The following is an 18,114-nucleotide window of genomic DNA, read 5'->3' as shown; positions in this document are numbered from 1 at the left end:
GTTTTAATGCTCATTAAACAAAGAACCAGGAAAATCAAAACTTAAATCAGAAAAGACAGTCAATACATGCCAAGACCAAGATGACACAGATGTTGTAATTATCTTATAGTAAGTTTAAAACAGCCATAATAAAAAATGCAACAAGCAATGGAAAATGCTTTTATATCAAATGAGAGAGAGAATATCAGTAAAGAAATAAAAGATATAAGGAAGAACCAAATATAAACATTAAAACTGAAAGATATAACTGATTTTTTTTAAATCACTGGATGAACACAAGAGCAGAATGGAGATGACCGAGAAAATAGTTAACTTAAAGATAGAGCAACAGAAATTATCCATTCTGAATAAACAGAGAAAAATAAGCCAGGAAAAAAAATTAATGGAAGTTCTTGGACCTTAGTGACAACAAAAATCTAACATTCATATCAGTCCCAGGAGAGGAGAAAAAGCAGAGCTAAAAATATATTTGAAGAAAGTGTCTGAAAACTCAAATACGGCAAAAGATATAAACCTAGATTCAAGAAGATGTGTAAATATAGGATAAATCTAACAAAATCCATATCTAGACACATCATATTCAAATTTCTGAAAACTAAAGACAAAAAAAATCTTGCAAGCATCCAGACACAAAAGAAACCTATATAACAAGGCTTTTGAACTTTGGCATTAGTAACATTTTGTGTCAAATAATTCACTGGGGAGGGAGGGGGCTTTGCTGTGTCTTCTAGGATGTTTCTCAACATCCCTAGCCTCTACCCAATAGAAGCCAATAGCAACTCCTAGTTGTGACAGCCAAAAATGTCTCCAGACATTGACAAATGTTCCCCCAGGTGCAAAACAGTTTTCAGTTGAGAACTGCTGCTATAGCGCAACAGTGATTTGATTGTCAGTGGATTTCTCATTAGAAACTGTGGAGGCCAGAGAGAAGTAGTGGAACTTTTTTTTTTTTTTTTTTTTTTTTTGCTGAAAGAAAAGAACTTTCAACCCAGAATTCTGACCAGTGAAAGTATCATGCAGGAAGGAAGGTAAAATGAAGACATTCTCAGATGAAGGAAAAACAAGAATTCGTCAGTAGCAGTTCTGCTCTAACAGAATTCATAAAGAAATTTCTTTATTCGGAAAGAAAATGATAACAAGAAAACTTGGTACCTCAAGAATGAAGAAAAAGCAACAAAAATTATAAACATATGGGTACATATATTAGATTATCCTCTTTTAACATTTTAAAATATTTGTTGGCTGAAAATGTGGTCTGATACGGTTTTCAAAGTTTGTAAAGATAATGTTTAAAAGAAGTATATCATAAAGGGGAAAGTGTAAAGTAATCTAACAGGTAGTACTGTTTCTATATTCCACTTGAAGTGGTAAATGTTGACAGTAATATAATATTACTAATAAAATATCTGTGCAGATATATATCCAATAAAATGATTACACAGACATACTAAAAAAGATACCAGAAATGTTCAAGTAATCCACAGGCAGGCAAGAAAGGGAAACCAAGGCATAAAAACCAAAAAGTATAAGCAGAAAACAGATGAAAAAATGGCAGACTTAAATTCTAACACATCATTAATTACATTAAATATAAATGACCTAAACATCAGTTAAAAAGAGTTTGGCAAAATGGATAACATATCCCAACCATATACTGTTGACAAAAAAAAAAAAAAAAAAAAAATCACTTCAAATGTGATAGAAATAGGTTGAAGTAAAGGGATGGAAAATGGTATACCATTCAAATAATAATCAAGAAAACTAGAGTGACTATATTGATACCAAAGTAGAATTCAGAGCAAAGAAAATTATGGACCAAAAAAGCACATTACATAATGATAAATGGGTCAATCCCAGAAGACAGCAATCCTAAACTTATATATACCAAACAGCACAGCTACAAAATATGTAAAGCAAAAACTGATAGAACAGAAGGATTAAATAGGCAAATCCACAATTATAGTTGATTTAGGACACTTCACCCAACAACAGCAGAATACACATTCTAAGTGCCCACAGAACATACAGCAAGATAGAATACATCCTAGACCTTCTCGTCAAACCTTAACAAGTTTAAAAGAATTGAAATCAGGGGCACTTGGGTGGCTCAATCAGTTAAGCATCTGCCTTCAGCTCAGGTCATGGTCCCAGGGTCCTGGGATTGAGTCCTGCATCAGGCTCCCTGCTCAGGGGAGAGTCTGCTTCTCCCTCTCCCTCTGCTCCTCCCCCCTGCTCATGCTCTCTCTCTCTCAAATAAATAAATAAAATCCTAAAAATAAATAAATAAATAAATGTTTGGTAGAATTCACCTGTGAAGCCATCTGGCCCTGGACTTTGTTGGGAGTTTTTTGATTACTGATTCAATTTATTTGCTAGCTATCAGTCTGTTTGAGTTTCCTATTTCTTCCTGTTTCAGTTTTGGTGGTTTATGTGTTTCTAGGAATTTATCCATTTCTTCCAGGTTGTCCTATTTGTTGGCTTATAATTTTTCATAATATCCTCTTATAATTGTTTGTATTTCTGTGGTGTTTGTTGTTATTTCTCCTCTCTCATTTATGATTTTATTTATTTGGGTCCTTTCTGGTTTTTTTGAAAAGTCTGGGTAGGGGGGTTATCAATTTTATTAATTTTTTCAGAGTCATCTCCCAGTTTTATAAAAAAAAAATTTTTTTTTAGTTTCTATATCATTTATTTCTGCTCTAATCTTTATTTTCCTTCTTCTGCTGGCTTTAGGCTTTATTTGTTCTTTGTCTAGCTCCTTGAGGTGTTAGGTGAGGTCATTTATTTGAGATTTTTTTTTTTCTTGCTTCTTGAGGCAGGCCTGTATTACTATATACTTCCTTCTTAAGACCGCTTTTGTTGTATCCCAGAGGTTTTGGGCCATTGTGTTTCATTTTCATTTATTTCCATGTATTTTTTATTTCTTCTCTGATTTCCTGGTTGACCCATTCATTGTTTGGTAGCATGTTCTTTAACTTCCATGTATTTGTGGTCTTTCCTAATTTTTTCTTGTGGTTTACTTCAGGTTTCATAGCAATGTGATCAGAAAATATGCATGGTGTGATCTCAACCTTTTTGTATTTGTTGAGGCCTTATTTGTGGTCTAGTATGTGATCTATTCTGGAGAATGTCCCATGTGCACTCAAAAAGAATGAGTATTCTGTTGCTTTAGGATGAAATGTTCTGAATATATCTGATAAGTCCATCTGGCCTAGTGTGTCATTCAAAAACATTGTTTCCTTGTTGATTTTCTGCTTGGATGATCTGTCCATTGCTGTAAGTGGGGTGTTAAGTGGGGTGCTTCAGGGAGTGTCTCTGGCATGTGCTGCATGCACTCTGCTGCTGTGTTTTGGCTGCTCTATTCTTCAGGCCAGCCATCTGCAGAGGCTCTGCTTGCCTGCAGTGAGCAGTGTTTGGACCTTGGCCAAACTGTGGCGAGTTTTACCTATGTGTGCTCTGGTCTACCTGTTAAATGAGACCTGATGCTACTTCCACTAGAACTGAAGCCTTGCAGAACTCTCTGGTCAGGAGACATGGTGTGTGTGTTGGGGGGCGGGGGCGGTTCTGCTGGTGTTCTGGGGAACGGACCTGTTGCACTGGGACTGAGGCACACTTGCCCAAGAATGGCAGTACTGGCCAAGTATGGGGGGGGGGAGGGGACTTGGTGTAAGCAGGTTAGTCAGCCAGTGTTGGCACTGTGCTGTTTACTAGAAGCGGTTCTGTGCTTATGCTGAGCAGTGGGGAAGAGAAATGGTGGTAGGCAGCTTCTTTGTCCCTGGAGAGGGGTCTCCATGCTTGCTGTTCTCAGAGAAGCACTCCCAGAAGGGTGAATAATCTCCCCACTGTGCATCCCAGGCATTTTTCAGGTCGCACTGTCTCTCAGGGTTGTTTGCCTGCCTTCTCTCCAGAAGCAGAGCAGTGCCCCTTGGGTCTATCCCAGCCAAGCCTGCTGACTTTTAAAACTCCAAACTTTAGGAACGTGGTGTAGGCAGGGGTTGTGCTGATCTTCAGGGGGAGGGTCTCACTGCACTGGGTCAGACTCAGGTTTCACCAAGAAGGGCAGTTGCACCAGAGTGCAGGTGCATGGGACTTGGAGCAAACAGACTAGGCAGCCGGTGACAGGGCCAAGCTGCCCTGGTCAGGTGGCTCTGTGTTTTTGCTGAGGAGCAAGGGAAGGAAATGTCACCTTCCAGCTCTTTAGTCCCCAGAGAGGTGTCTCTGTGAATGCCACCTCTCACAGATGCAGTCTAAGAGCAAACAATTCCCTTTCCTCCCTCCAGGGCGCCTTAGACATGCCTCAGATCATGTCATCTGCACCCACGTTGTTTGCCTGCCTTTTCTCCAGGAGTAGGGCTGCGCCCTCAGGTCTCTAACCCAGACAAGCCCGCTGACCTTTAAAACTCCAGTCTTCAAGCCCCGCTGGTTTGAAGTCCACTTCAAAACTCACAAAAATCAGCTCCTCTCATTTTCCCAGCCAATGGCTTTCGGGAAGTGTTCTCCTTGTGTATTGCCCTGTGTGCTCCTCGTGCATTGCCCTGTGTGCTCCTCTCTCTTTCACCTTTCTCTCTGACCAGGGCTCCCTCCCCTCTGCAGCACCCATGATCCATTTCTCCCCCAAACCACGATCTCCGCACTTCCTACCTTCCTCAATGTCGCCTCTTCTCTCCCATTTGGAGTTTATTCTGTCAGTCCTCAGGTTGATTTCGTCAGTATTCAGAATGATTTGATAGTTATCTAGTTGTGTTCGAAGGATGAGATGAGTCTAGAGTCCTCCTACTATGCCACCATCTTATCTCCCTCTTCATTTTTGAATTTTCATTGTGAATTCTTTGAATTCTTCTTTGACCCATTGGTTAAAAGCAGGTTGTTTAGTTTCCACATATTTGTTAATTTCCCAAATTTCCTTCTATTATTCATTTCTAATATAATTCCATTATGACTGGAGAATAACAGAAGATCTTCAAAGAAGGAAACAGAAGATTTAAACAACACCATAAACCAAGCAGGCTTAACAGACATATATAGAAAACTCCAACCAGCAACAGCAAAATACGCATTTTTCTCAAGTGTAAATGGAATCTTCTCCAGGACAAAGCATATTTTAGGTTAGAAAACAAGTCTTAGTAAATATAAGAGGATTTATGTCATACAAAGAATATTCTCCAGTCATAACGGAAATTTGATATTTGAACCTAAAATGTATCTCTTGTATCCAATATATAGTTGAATCATATTTTTAAATTCTCTGCCAACCTCCATCTTTATCTGGGAAACTGTATGTACTCTTTCTTTCCCCAGGAAAAAGTAAGAAGCTATTATTTTTGCCTACTCCCTCTGTGCTGACCTACAAAGGGAGGGTTGTGGCATTTATCAGTTGAAACCATTGTCTCCGTTCTCCCACAGGTGGATAGACTGTGCTAGACCCATTAAAATTAAGTAAATCCCAGTTTGTTGGGCAGCCATGGCAGCATTGGGTTGTTGGACACACAGATCAACTCTTTTTTTCCCCATGGGGAAGCTGAGGTCTGGGATTTTTCATCTGTTTGCTCTGTGCTGAATAGAGTTAAGGTCTACCAGCCAACCCACCATCTCCATTTCTACCCAGTGACTAGATTTTACTGAACCTGTCAAAACTCCACAGCTGGCAAGACCAAAATCAGTGTTGGAGCTTCTTCAGGAAATTTGAGGTTCAGGATAGGTAAACCATCCCCTTTCCTCCCCTGCATGAAGCTGGTAGCCAGTGTCCCTCACTGATCATATGGTGTTGCACCATATACCAGGACTCTGGTGGGAAGGATCCCATATATCCCTGAGTTTTGATGAGTCTGGCTTTGCATTCTCCCTGGGTGCAGAAGCCTTTCACTTAGTTTCTGGATTTCTCACAAAGGGAATTTTTCCAAGAATTACTGAATCAGTGTGTTGGTGAGGGAAAAAGGGTCCAGGACAACCAACTCTACCATCTTGCTGACACCTCATTTACATATATCTTATCCTGCTTTATATTTGCCCACAGGTTACTAAGCCTCTTTTCTTTGTCTTTTTCTACCTGTGCTTCATTTTTCCAGGTATGTTTTCAAGTTCACTGAATTTTTCCTTCCTCTGTGTTTAATCTCCAATAAAATTTTCTTCTCAGATATTTTTCTTTTCTAGAAGGTCCATTTTATATCCTCCATATCTGTCCTCATTATGTTGTAGTTTTTAAAAATTCTTAAGCATATTGAGCATAACAGCCGTTGTAATTTTATACTGATAGCATTTCTCCTGCCATTTCAGTTGGCCAACTGATTGATTTTTTTTCTGGTTTTGTGTTACTTTTTCCCCCCTTCTTTATATAGATACTGGACATTGTGAAATTTACATTTTTGAATGGTGGCTATTGTTACATTTCTTTTAGTGTGTATTTCTTTTAGTGTGTTGAGCTTTGCTCTGTAGGCAGCTAGGTTACTTGCTTGATTCTTTTGAAACTTTAAAAAAGCAGCTTAGGACAGGTCTAAAGTGCTTTAGAGATAGTTGACCTCTACTCTTACCATGTGACTCTTCTGGGCTATCTACCAAATGGTATGGGTGATCATCTGGGTCAGAATTAGAATATCTCTGCCCTGTGTCAGCTCTGGGCGTTTTACAACTTGCAGCTCCCTGATTACACTTTGCCCAGTCTTGTAGAATCACACCCTACGCATGTACTACTTAATATTAGGAAAGACTGAAGAGGACCTTTCACACATTTCTGAAATTCTCTGCACAGCTTCCTTTTTTCTGGAACTGCTCTGCAACTTCCAGACACATCAATCTCTTTGATCTCCATCTTCTCAACACAGTCAGACCAACATGCTCTGTTTGGGATAACTTTTCTCATTATTAGAATGTGTCTTCAGGTAGAAAGTTGGTGTGATCACAGTGCTCACCTCATTTGTATTTCTTTCGTTGGGGATAACAGTCCTTGTTTAAACTTTTTATTCCATCATGGCTCCAAAGGAAGTCCTTATTTTTTGCGCCTGGTGATGGTATGGGGAATGAGCACTCTCATACATTAATTAGGAGAATGTAAACTCTTTCAAAATTTGGCCTAATCTATTAAAATTTAAAATGTACACATAATTTGACTTAGTCTAATCTGTAGGACTATATTCTGTAGAAATAAAAACACAAATGTGCAAGAATAAGCATATAAGGACATTTATTGCAGTGGTTTGCAGCAACAGAGAAATAACCTGAATACTCAGTTTGGGGGGCGGATAGGGAGGATATATCATGGCATTGCTGTTACTATGTTCATGTTTTGTTCTGTAGGCATTTTGAAAAAAGTCAGAAAAGCAAGTGTATGAGACATACCAATAAAATGCAATGAGCAGATGTCTTTTAAATCCTGACTCAAATAAACCAACTATAATCATTAATATCTGAAAAATTACTAGATATTAAGTCCTTATCTGTTCAAGATACATACTGAAATATGTAGAGGGGAAATGCTAAAATATCCTGGTTTGGCTTTAAAATATCCCAGCCAAAAATATTTGGAAGATTAACAAGAAAGGTAAAATAGGAGTGATTATTAAAAATATGTAATACTGTATGTTATCTATACTGGATTTAAAATTAAAAAATAAAAAATATGTGACAGGTATATGGCTGTTCATTTTACTATCCTATTTTTGTTATATGCCTGAAATGTTCTACAATAAAAAGTTAAAACAAGATAAAACAAGTTACAGTGGACAGTTATCCCATTAAAACATAATTTTTTTTTAGACTCAAAGGTGGACCATATTTGAGAACAGAGGGAAACATCACAAGATAAAAACCAAAGTTTTGACAGTAGATGGGCGGGAGGTAGTGAACGTGATTCTTTTTAATTTGCACTATTTCTTTGGCATGGGGTAAACTTTGTTATGTAACTATGTAAGAGGAACGTAATGACCTTTGAAAAAAATTATATGCATGTACGGGAAATAAAGCTTAATTTTGAATGGGCGTGATGGTATCAATATATCTTAAAGTAGCAACTAAAGCAGTGTAGCAGCCACTTCTGTTTGTCTTTATTAATTCTTTGATTAGTGTACATTCCTATCCCCTCACCATTACCTCAATAGGGAAATTCTAAGTTTCAAACAATTTATGAAACAAATAAAAAGTACTGAGATAATTAACATTCATTCAAGTTTCACATTAAACAACCTCGTAACAACAGCATAAAGAACAAAAATCTAACTAAATCAATCTAGATCGAGAGACTAGGGAAAGGGTTGTGAAAACTTGAGCTAGAGGAACTCTTCCTGTATAGTGTACTAATTGTAGAACAGGAAAGTGCTACAGCACCCACCAAATTTAATTAACTGCCATAATGCCCTAAATTTCCTCTTATAATTATTCCTTTTGGTCAGCAATGGATTTCTCAAAGTGTGTTCATAATCCAAAGATAGTAAGTATTGTGGAAGAGAAAGGATTCATGGTTAGGACTGGTAAACAATGGGTTAAACAATGGTAATATTTTCTTTATTGCAGGTCTTCTCACAACCTTTTAATTTGGCTTGTTCAAAGTGGAATTCATTGGCCAGTAAGGGAATTTGGTTATACACTGCAGTATGCAATGAGACAGGCCCCTCTTCTCCAGTGGTATTTGGAGATTATATTTTGGGAGATTTTGGTTCTGGGTATTTTCTGCCAATATGCAAATATGTTACATGCCAGATGTATATCAATGACTTAAGATCAATGTAGCAAATAACATTTTACTTACATTTCATTATTTACATTTTCTTTAAATTCAGTGTGGTAATCATGCCATAGTTTGTCCAATCTGAGCAGGGAATGCATGACTGCATTAACATCACAGTGTTACTTTAATGATTCAGGGAAGTTCTAATGGTTCTCAATCATTTTTTTTTTTTTTGCACTTTTAAAAATGGCGGATTAGCATTTGGATTATAATTTGAGAGAGAGCGCATGTGTGCATGGGGGGGTGTTGAGGGGGGGAAGGCAGGGAGGGGCAGAGGGAGAGAGAGAGAGAATCCCAAGCAGGCTCCATGCTCAGCACAGAGGCTTATGCAGGGCTCAATCTCACCACTCCAAGATCATGACCTGAGCCGAAATCAAGAATCAGATCCAACTGAGCCACCGAGGGGCCCCTGGATTATAATTTTGTAATATAAATGTAAAACCAGTGTTTTTCAGAGTGGGGATAATGAACAGTATTAAGTTGTGAAGACAATGGAGTAGGCTGTAGTGTTTATTACAGACACTGTAATAGAAAACAGCAAGGTGCGGGGCACCTGGGTGGCTCAGTCGTTAAGCATCTGCCTTAGGCTCAGGTCATGATCCCAGGTCCTGGGATCGAGCCCCGCATCGGGCTCCCTGCTCCGCGGGAAGCCTGCTTCTCCCTCTCCTTCTCCCCCTGCTTGTGTTCCCTCTCTCGCTGTCTCTCTCTCTGCAAATAAAATCTTAAAAAAAAAAAAAAAAAAAAAAAAGACGGGCGCCTGGGTGGCTCAGTCGTTAAGCGTCTGCCTTTGGCTCAGGTCATGATCCCAGGGTCCTGGGATCGAGCCCCACATCAGGCTCCCTGCTCAGCAGGAAGCCTGCTTCTCCTTCTCCCTCTCCCACTCCCCCGCTTGTGTTCCTGCTCTCGCTAACTCTCTGTCAAATAAATAAATAAAATCTTTAAAAAAAAAAAAAAGAAAAGAAAACAGCAAGGTGCATCACATGTAGAAAATGTAAGTTATTGTTTTGGGAACTTCTGTTTCAATTGTTCTATCAATGGTTTTTATTTTACTTTTACTTTTATTATTATTATTTTATTTTCTTGTTATTTGTGTCCATTATGTACTAATGCATTTCATTATTTATATCATAGTATCTGTTTCTTGAAGTGTAGAAGGAAAACATAATCCATACTTTATATTTAAAATCACTGCAAGCAGGGGCGCCTGGGTTGATCAGTGGGTGAGGCATCTGCCTTTGGCTCAGATCATGATCTCACGTCCTGGGATGGAGCCCCATGTCGGGCTCCCTGCTCAGCAAGGAGTCTGCTTCTCCCTCTTCTCCCCCTCCCCCTGCTCATGCACTCTCTCTCTCTCTCAAATAAATAAATAAAATCTTTTTAAAAAATAAAATGATTGCATGCACAATCATCTGCTAATTATTTACTTATTTACTGGATTTTAAATGTTTAAATTATTCTGAAATCTGAGAGAAATCAAGTAGGTGGTTTAAGTTGAATTTAAACCTAATCAAGACATTTGAATGGGCTGGAAACATATTATCATTTTTCCCATTTAAAATAATGCAATGTAGACTCTGAGATTTGGGCATCTGAAAATATACTACTCAACATATTATCAGGAATGGATTAGATACAGATAACGAGAAAAAGCTGTAGTTGGTAAATTTTGATTTCTCATTTAAGATGGTAATAATTTACATAGTTTTTCTTTTTTTTTTAGATTTTATTTATTTATTTTTAAATTATTTATTTATTTGACAGAGAGAGACACAGTGAGAGAGGGAACACAAGCGGGGGAGTGGGAGAGGGAGAAGCAGGCTTCCCGCGGAGCAGGGAGCCCAACATGGGGCTTGATCCCAGGACCCTGGGATCATGACCTGAGCCGAAGGCAGACGCTTAACGACTGAGCCACCCAGGCGCCCCAAGATTTTATTTATTTATTTGACAGAGAGAGACACAGTGAGAGAGGGAACACAAGTAGGGGTAGTGGGAGAGGGAGAGGCTTCCCGCAGAGCAGGGAGCCTGATGCGGGGCTCGATCCCAGGACCCTGGGACCATGACCTGAGCCAAAGGCAGACGCTTAACGACTGAGCCACCCAGGCGCCCCCATAGTTTTTCTTCTTTTAGTAGTTTTTTTTCTTTTAATGGAGCTACTTGGCTATCATTTTGTTGATATATTATTTTTCCCTTAAAGTAGTAATTAGAAAATGTGGAATAACAACTTCTGCTTTTGGAATTTGCTTTAGAAAAATCACCTCTCCTTGATTTTATAAAAAAGCTCTATAACTCTAAAGGAATTTCTTCTATAATTTGTTTGCAGTATGAATTATCTGGTGCAGCAAAATTTATGAGCTCTAAAATGGAGAGCTTCCTGCCCTTATTATATTCTAAAGCTTCTGTCATAGAATAAATTATCTGGTGTTCAAAAAGGGATAGATGGTAAAAACAAAACAAAAAGGGGGGCCCCTGGGTGGCTCAGTCGGTTAAGCATCTGCCTTTGGCTCAGGTCATGATCCCGGGGTCTTGGGATTGAGCCCATCGGGCTCCCCATTCAGCTACACCCCCCATTCACCTGTGCGCATGTGCTCTCTCTCTCAAATAAATAAAATCTAAAACAAAAACAAAAAAGGGAATAGATGGTAATAAAATGCTTACATCTTACTGTACTCAAAAATATTCTTACCATTTGACTTCTCTAATAACATATAATAATGATGATAGAAGCAATAATAACAGATACTGAGTATCCGATACTGTCCAAAGGGAGTTGCATCATCATTTATAATTTAATCAATGTGATATCATTACATTATTTTACACAAAGAAACTGAGGCACAGAGAGGTTAAGTAACTTCTCCAATTTCACAGGAAATGGTGAAATAGAGATGGTGCTCAATAAAGGATATACTCCAGCATTCCATTCCAAGGTTACAGAGATTCTTAAAAATGTATAATGGGTTCCAGAAGTTATTTCTGCATTCATTAATACAGGCTTTCTAAAAATGAGTTGATTTTGAGCACAAACAAAAGGATGTCCTAAATTCATTACGAACATAATATGGGTTCTCTAACATTCCAGAGGTGATGAAGACATTAAAGCCTTTCTTATATTAAATCATATTCAAGGCTTTTTCAATTATGAAGCCTCATGTGTTGAGCAAGTTGTGAATGACGTCTAAAGTCTTTACCACATTGAACACACATATAAGGTTTCTCACCAGTATGGATTCTTTGATGTAGAGTAAGTTCTGAGCCACGACTAAAGGCCTTCCCACATTCCTTACATTCATAGGGTTTCTCACCGGAATGAGTTCTTAGATGTTCAGTAAGATGTGAGCCACGAATAAAGGCCTTCCCACATTGCTTACATTCATAGGGTTTTTCACCTCTATGAATTCTCTGGTGTTCACTAAGTTGTGAGCCATAAATAAAAGCCTTGTCACATTCCTTACATTTGTAGGGTTTCTCACCTGTATGAATTCTCTGGTGATATGTAAGTTGTGTGGCACGAAAAAAGGTCTTCCCACATTCCTTACATTCATAATGCTTCTCACCATGAATTTTCTCATGTTGAGTAAGATATGCACCACGAATAAAAGCCTTTCCACACTCCTTACATTCAAAGGGTTTCTCACCTGTATGAATTCTCTGATGTTCACTAAGTTGTTTGCCACAAATAAAGGCCTTCTCACATTCTTTACATTTGTAGGGTTTTTCACCTGTATGAATTCTCTGATGTTGAGTAAGATTAGAATTAGAAATAAAGGCTTTCCCACAGTCTTTGCATTTATAGGGTCTCTCACCTGTATGAACTCTCAGATGGTAAGTTAGTTGTGAGCCACGAAAAAAGGCCTTCCCACATTCTTTACATTCATAGGGTTTTTCACCTGTATGGATTCTCTGATGTTCATTAAGTTGGGAGGCACATAAAAAGGCCTTCCCACATTCTTTACATCTGTAAGGCTTTTCACCAGTATGAACTCTTTGATGATAAGTAAGGTGTGAACCAAGAATAAAGGCCTTTCCACATTCCTTACACTCATAGGGTTTCTCACCACTATGAATTCTCTGATGGTAAGTGAGTTGAGAGCCAAGGATAAAGGACTTCCCACATTCCTTACATTCATAGGGTTTTTTACCACTATGAATTCTCTGATGTAGAGTATACTGTGAACAATAACTAAAGGCTTTTCCACATTTCTCACATTCATATGGTTTCTCTCCTGTATGAACTCTCTGATGTTCAGTGAGCTGTGAACCGCGAATAAAAGCCTTCCCACATGCCTTACACTGGTAAGGTTTTTCATTAGTATGAATTTTCTGATGTTGAATCAGATCAGAACTACGGCCAAAAGCCTTCCCACATTCCATACACTCATAAGGCTTTTCACCATTCTGAATCCTCTGATGTTGAATACAGGCTGGCTTTTTGCTGAAGGTCTTCCTATGTTTCTTAACTTCAGAGTGTTTTTCTTTATTATGGCTTTTCTCATGTTGAGTAAGGCATGACAGGTAGTTGAAAGCTTGTTCACATTTCTTACATTTGTACAATTTTTCCTTGGTAGGATTTATCTGATGAAGAATAGGTGACACAGAATGGCTTTGAGTGGCCTTTTCTCCACAGGTTATTTTCATGTGCATGTAAAGTCCTTCCTGACCTTCCTGTTGACCCTCAAACTTTCCTTTGCCCTCCATCGTATCTCTAAGACCATTGTAATCAAGGTTATGACTGATAGGTTTCCTCATACTCTCCCATTGCAGTGATTCCATTTCATAAGCTCCCTTTTCTGGAGATGACTTTTTAGTCTCACAACTGGATTCCAAGTCTGGAAGATAACAAGAAAGCAAATTCCTGCTGCTTCTGTTTACAAGGAGAAATGAAACTTCTGAAGTAAAAATGGTAGAAAAAGTAAAAATTCTTATAAGAACAGAATGGCTTAAACAGTGCTGAAATATTTTGTGCAATTAAAATAAAAGGCATAAGGAGAAAACATAGAATAAGGGGAGTTTATAGGAAGGAAAGTAATTAGAGAAACAGTTTAAGTGTGTGGTTCTTAAACTTTGGAGTGGATTAGAATCCAACCAAGGAAGCTTATAAAATAACAGCAAAAACCATACCCTGGAAACATTCGATCAAATGTCTGGGTACATATCCAATCTATGAACAAGTCCTATTACCTCTCTTATTAAAGTTTATCAACTATCTGACCATATCCACTACTATTGCCCTAGGCCAAACCACCTGTCTCTCACTGTAATAGCCTCTTGACTGGTCTCTGTTCTTTGAACTTGGCCCCTACCCTTTGTTCTTCACACAGAAACCAGAAGAATTCTTTAAAACTGTAATTCAGGGGTGCCTGGGTGGCTCAGTCGTTAAGCGTCTGCCTTCGGTTCAGGTCATGGTCTCAGGGTCCTGGGATTGAGCCCTGCATCGGGCTGCCTGCTCAGCGGGGGGCCTGCTTCTTCCTCTCCCACTGCCCCTGCTTGTGTTCCTGCTCTCACTATCTCTCTCTCTGTCAAATGAATAAATAAAAAAAAAAAGTCTTAAAAAAAAAATTAAAAAATTAAACTGTAATTCAGGTGCACCTGGGGGGCTCAGTCATTAAGTGTCTGCCTTTGGCTCAGGTCATGATCCCGGGGGTCCTGGGATCCAGCCCCACGTTGGGCTCCCTGCTCAGTGGGAAGCCTGCTTCTCCCTCTCCCACTCCCCCTGCTTGTGTTCCCTCTCTTGCTGTCTCTCTCTGTCAAATAAATAAATAAAATCTTAAAAAAAATGTAATTCATATCACATTACTCCCCTGCAAAAATCTTCTAAGAGTTTACCATCTCAGAATAATACCCAAAGTCCTTACTTATTAGGGCCCACAAGACCTTACTCTACATGCGTTTGCCCTTCTCTGATGTCATCTCTTACCACTCCTAATTATTCATTCTGTTCTCACCACAATGGCTTCCTTGCTGTTCAAAAATGCCAAGCATGTGCCTCTGTGTTTACCTTTTGGAATGCTCTTTCCCCAGATATCTGCTCTCTCACTTCAGTTTTCTGCTCAAATGTCACATTATCAAAACACCCAATATGGAATTGCACCTATATTACATTTATTACTAATGGATATACTATTTTTAAAGTTCCTTGTCTGTCTCCCCCATGCTTAATCAAAGCAATGACTTTGCTTCATTCTCTGCTTTATTTTTAGTGCCTAGAACCATTGCTTGCATATTGATGCTCAATATTTGTCAGCAACTTTAAAAATGCAAATTTTCCTTCATTTATCAATCTCCCCAGATGCTTCTGGTATAGAAAAAAATTTGAAAATACAGCTTAAAACCTTTCAATGGTTTACCCCTTCTACTTCAAATAAAATCCAAATTCCTGTTCACGGACTAAAAGCCCCTGCATGATCCATTCCTTGATTACCTTTCTGACCTCATTTTGAACCATTACTATCTTCAGAAACAATGCTCTAACCTTACTGGCTTTATTTAAGTTCCTGGAACATATCAAATTCTTTCCCATTTCGGACTCTCACATGCTGTTCCATCTGCGAGAAATGCTCTCTGCCTGGCCAATTCTTTTTTGTCTGAAATGTCCTAACTTAAATGGCAGCTGCTCAGAAAGACTATCCCGGAAAACTCTAATTGAGTCTGTGCTTTATCTTAATCTCTATACTTGTTTCAATTTTTCCAATTCTAGAATTATATTTCATTTGTTTATGTTGGTCTTCCTACTCCTCAAGCTTTACAAGTGTAGAAAAAATATGCCTGTTTATATTCCCCAGAACATAGAAAGCATACACAATATTTTCTTTTTCCCATTATACATTTTTTCAGGTCTTCCTTCCCAGTACATTCCACTCAAGGCCAAATGTTTTATTTCCCAGAAAAGCATCTCTAAAATATTCTAGAAAGAATGACAAGTTTACACAGTAAAGAAAGTTTTAAGTTATTCTGAACAAAGATGAATAGGTATAACTTTTAATGTAGAAGAACACTATCCAATATGACTAGAGCATGATGCACAGTCTCTTAACAGCACTGCACATAGGCTGTAGAATATAAAAGAGGATGATATTAAGAAAGAAAATCAACACAAATCAGCAAAACCAAATGTAAACAGTCTTTAGAAATGAATCAGAGGGGCTCCTGGGTGGTACAGTCGGTTAAACATCTGACTCTTGATTTCAGCTCAGGTCATGATCTCAGGGTTGTGAGACTGAGCCCCCCATCAGGCTCTGCGCTGGGCGTGGACCCTGTTTAAGATTCTCTCTCTCACCCTCTCTTTGCCCCTCCCCTCTCTAAAAATTTTTTAAAAAAAGAAATGAGTCAGAAATCCAAGGAAAACATGCTTTTGCTGAAAAGCAGAAAGAAATTGTAAACAAAAACAAAAACAAAAAATCCCACACAGCTCAGTTTAACGTCAACTCATGTCAGCAAAATTTACTGGGATGAGATATTTGGCTTTTACTTTGTTTTTGAAAGAGAAGCACAATATGGTTTACAAAACACTAGGAAAGAACCCAACTGGAATATTGTGATTAAGGGAACAGTGTAAGGGATCAAATAAATCCAGTTTAGACCCAACTGCTCTCCATGTTATAATAACATGATTAAATTGTTATTTTTGTTGTCATTAAATTAATGGAAGAAAAAATGAGAAAACTGAAAAAGAGGTAATGGCTGAAGATGACAAAATGGAGTCTGAAAAGCAGAAGTCATTTGGGGAGACCTCTTTCATTCTTGCACCCCTCAACTCCTGCTGAACTGATCTACTAAACTGCTCTTGAATCTGATTCTTATCCCCAATGGCACTAGCAACACTGTGAGAAAGCCCAAAGCACCTCTTGTTTGAACCTCTTGTTTGAACAATAACCTACTCAGTCATGTCCTGAGACCCTTTCTTCTAATCTCCATCTGGCAGTCAAGAATGATATATTAAATATGTAAATTGCATTGTTTCACTGTCCTACTTAAGATTCTTCATTAGCTTGCAAATGCTTTGGGGACAAAATTCAAAGATAAGAAATACATATTATATTATGATCAAATACACAAACATAAAACAAATAGGTCATGAAATTATCTTTGCTACATGGGATGCATTTTGATTTTTTAAAAAAATGTTCTCTTCTGGGGGCGCCTGGGTGGCTCATTCCTTAAGCGTCTGCCTTCAGCTCAGGTCGTGATCCCAGGGTCCTGGGATCGAGCGCCGCATCGGGCTCCCTGCTCGGCGGGAAGCCTGCTTCTCCCTCTCCCACTCCCCCTGCTTGTGTTCCCTCTCTCGCTGTGTCTATCTCTGTCAAATAAATAAATAAAATATTAAAAAAAAATTTTTTTTCTTCTTCTGTTATTTTCTTTAAGAAACAAAACAAAACCAAAATATTTTTAAAAATGCTGCTCATAACCCACAAGTCATTTTTTTTTCCACAAGTCATTTTTTAAAGATTTATTTATTTATTTTAGAGACGGAGAAAAGGCACGTGTGCCAAGTGGGAGGAGGGGCAGAGGAAGAGGGAGAGAATCCTCAAGCAGACTCCCCACTGAACGCGGATCCCGATGATGTGGCTCCATCCCAGGACCTCAAGATCATGACCAGAGCCAAAATCAAGAGTCAGATGCTTAACCAACTGAGCCACCCAAGCACCTCTACCAAGTCATTTTTATAACCCCTAGAAGGTTCTTCCTGGCCTAGACCCTGCCAGACTCTTCCAAACTCACACCTGGCATCTGTCCCTCACTAGGCTCCAGCTATAAGGGCCTTCTTTGAATACCTCATATTACACCAAGCTCCATCCTCCTATGGCCTTCAGTACACTGTTGCCTCTGCCAGGAATGCTCCTTCCCTCTACCCTCAGCCTCCCTACCTGCTTTACATCCTTTCAGGGCTCACCTGAAACTTCACGTCCCTTTGCTATTCCTGAAAAGCTGTCCCCAATCCCAGACTCCAGCAATGCTGCACCTGTAATTCTCTCTTATATTAAGACAGCCACTCCACCCACTACAGCCTACAAGAGAAGCCCCCAGAGCTTTGGATGTTGGTAAGACCTCCATATCCTGCTATTAATGCTGGCTTCTCCCAGGAAGGCTTGACTTCCATCAGCTCTTAGTCCAACAATGCCACTACCCTTAGGTTATAATAGGAAGAAGTACTCATCTTCCCCAGAGAAACTACTCCAGGACCAATCCTGGAATTGGGATACCTGGGTATCCCAGTACTCCTGGAAAGCCCTGGTTTCCTGCGTCCTTGTTCAACATTAAGACTCTCTTCCTATTCTGGGTCTAGACATCTTTTATTGTGACACAGTATTCTCTTGCACTCTAATCAGCAGGCCTTCAGGAACTCACAGTATACTTTCTGCAAATACTCTGCAACCTCAGCCTCCTTCCCTTCTGTGTGTTCT

The 18,114-nt window shown here is 39.0% G+C and overlaps 1 protein-coding gene across 1 annotated transcript in view; it reads right to left on the bottom strand.

Moving 5' to 3' along the window:
* Positions 1 to 9,578: 9,578 nt before the first annotated feature.
* LOC123840374 (uncharacterized) overlaps positions 9,579 to 18,114 on the bottom strand; it is a 59,893-nt gene continuing 51,357 nt past the window's right edge. Inside the window, exon 8 of the mRNA XM_064581611.1 lies at positions 9,579 to 13,542. Within this exon, the coding sequence (XP_064437681.1) occupies positions 11,849 to 13,542 (1,694 nt within the window). The 3' untranslated portion in view covers positions 9,579 to 11,848. The remainder of the gene's footprint in view (positions 13,543 to 18,114) is intronic.

Source organism: Mirounga angustirostris, unplaced genomic scaffold, assembly GCF_029215605.1.
Source record: "Mirounga angustirostris isolate CCGP_5_RB_7025 unplaced genomic scaffold, mMirAng1.0.hap1 SCAF_16, whole genome shotgun sequence".
NCBI classification, from domain to species: Eukaryota; Metazoa; Chordata; class Mammalia; order Carnivora; family Phocidae; genus Mirounga; species Mirounga angustirostris.
The sequence above is the reverse complement of the archived record's forward strand: the minus strand, read 5'-3'. Positions and strand labels throughout refer to the sequence as shown.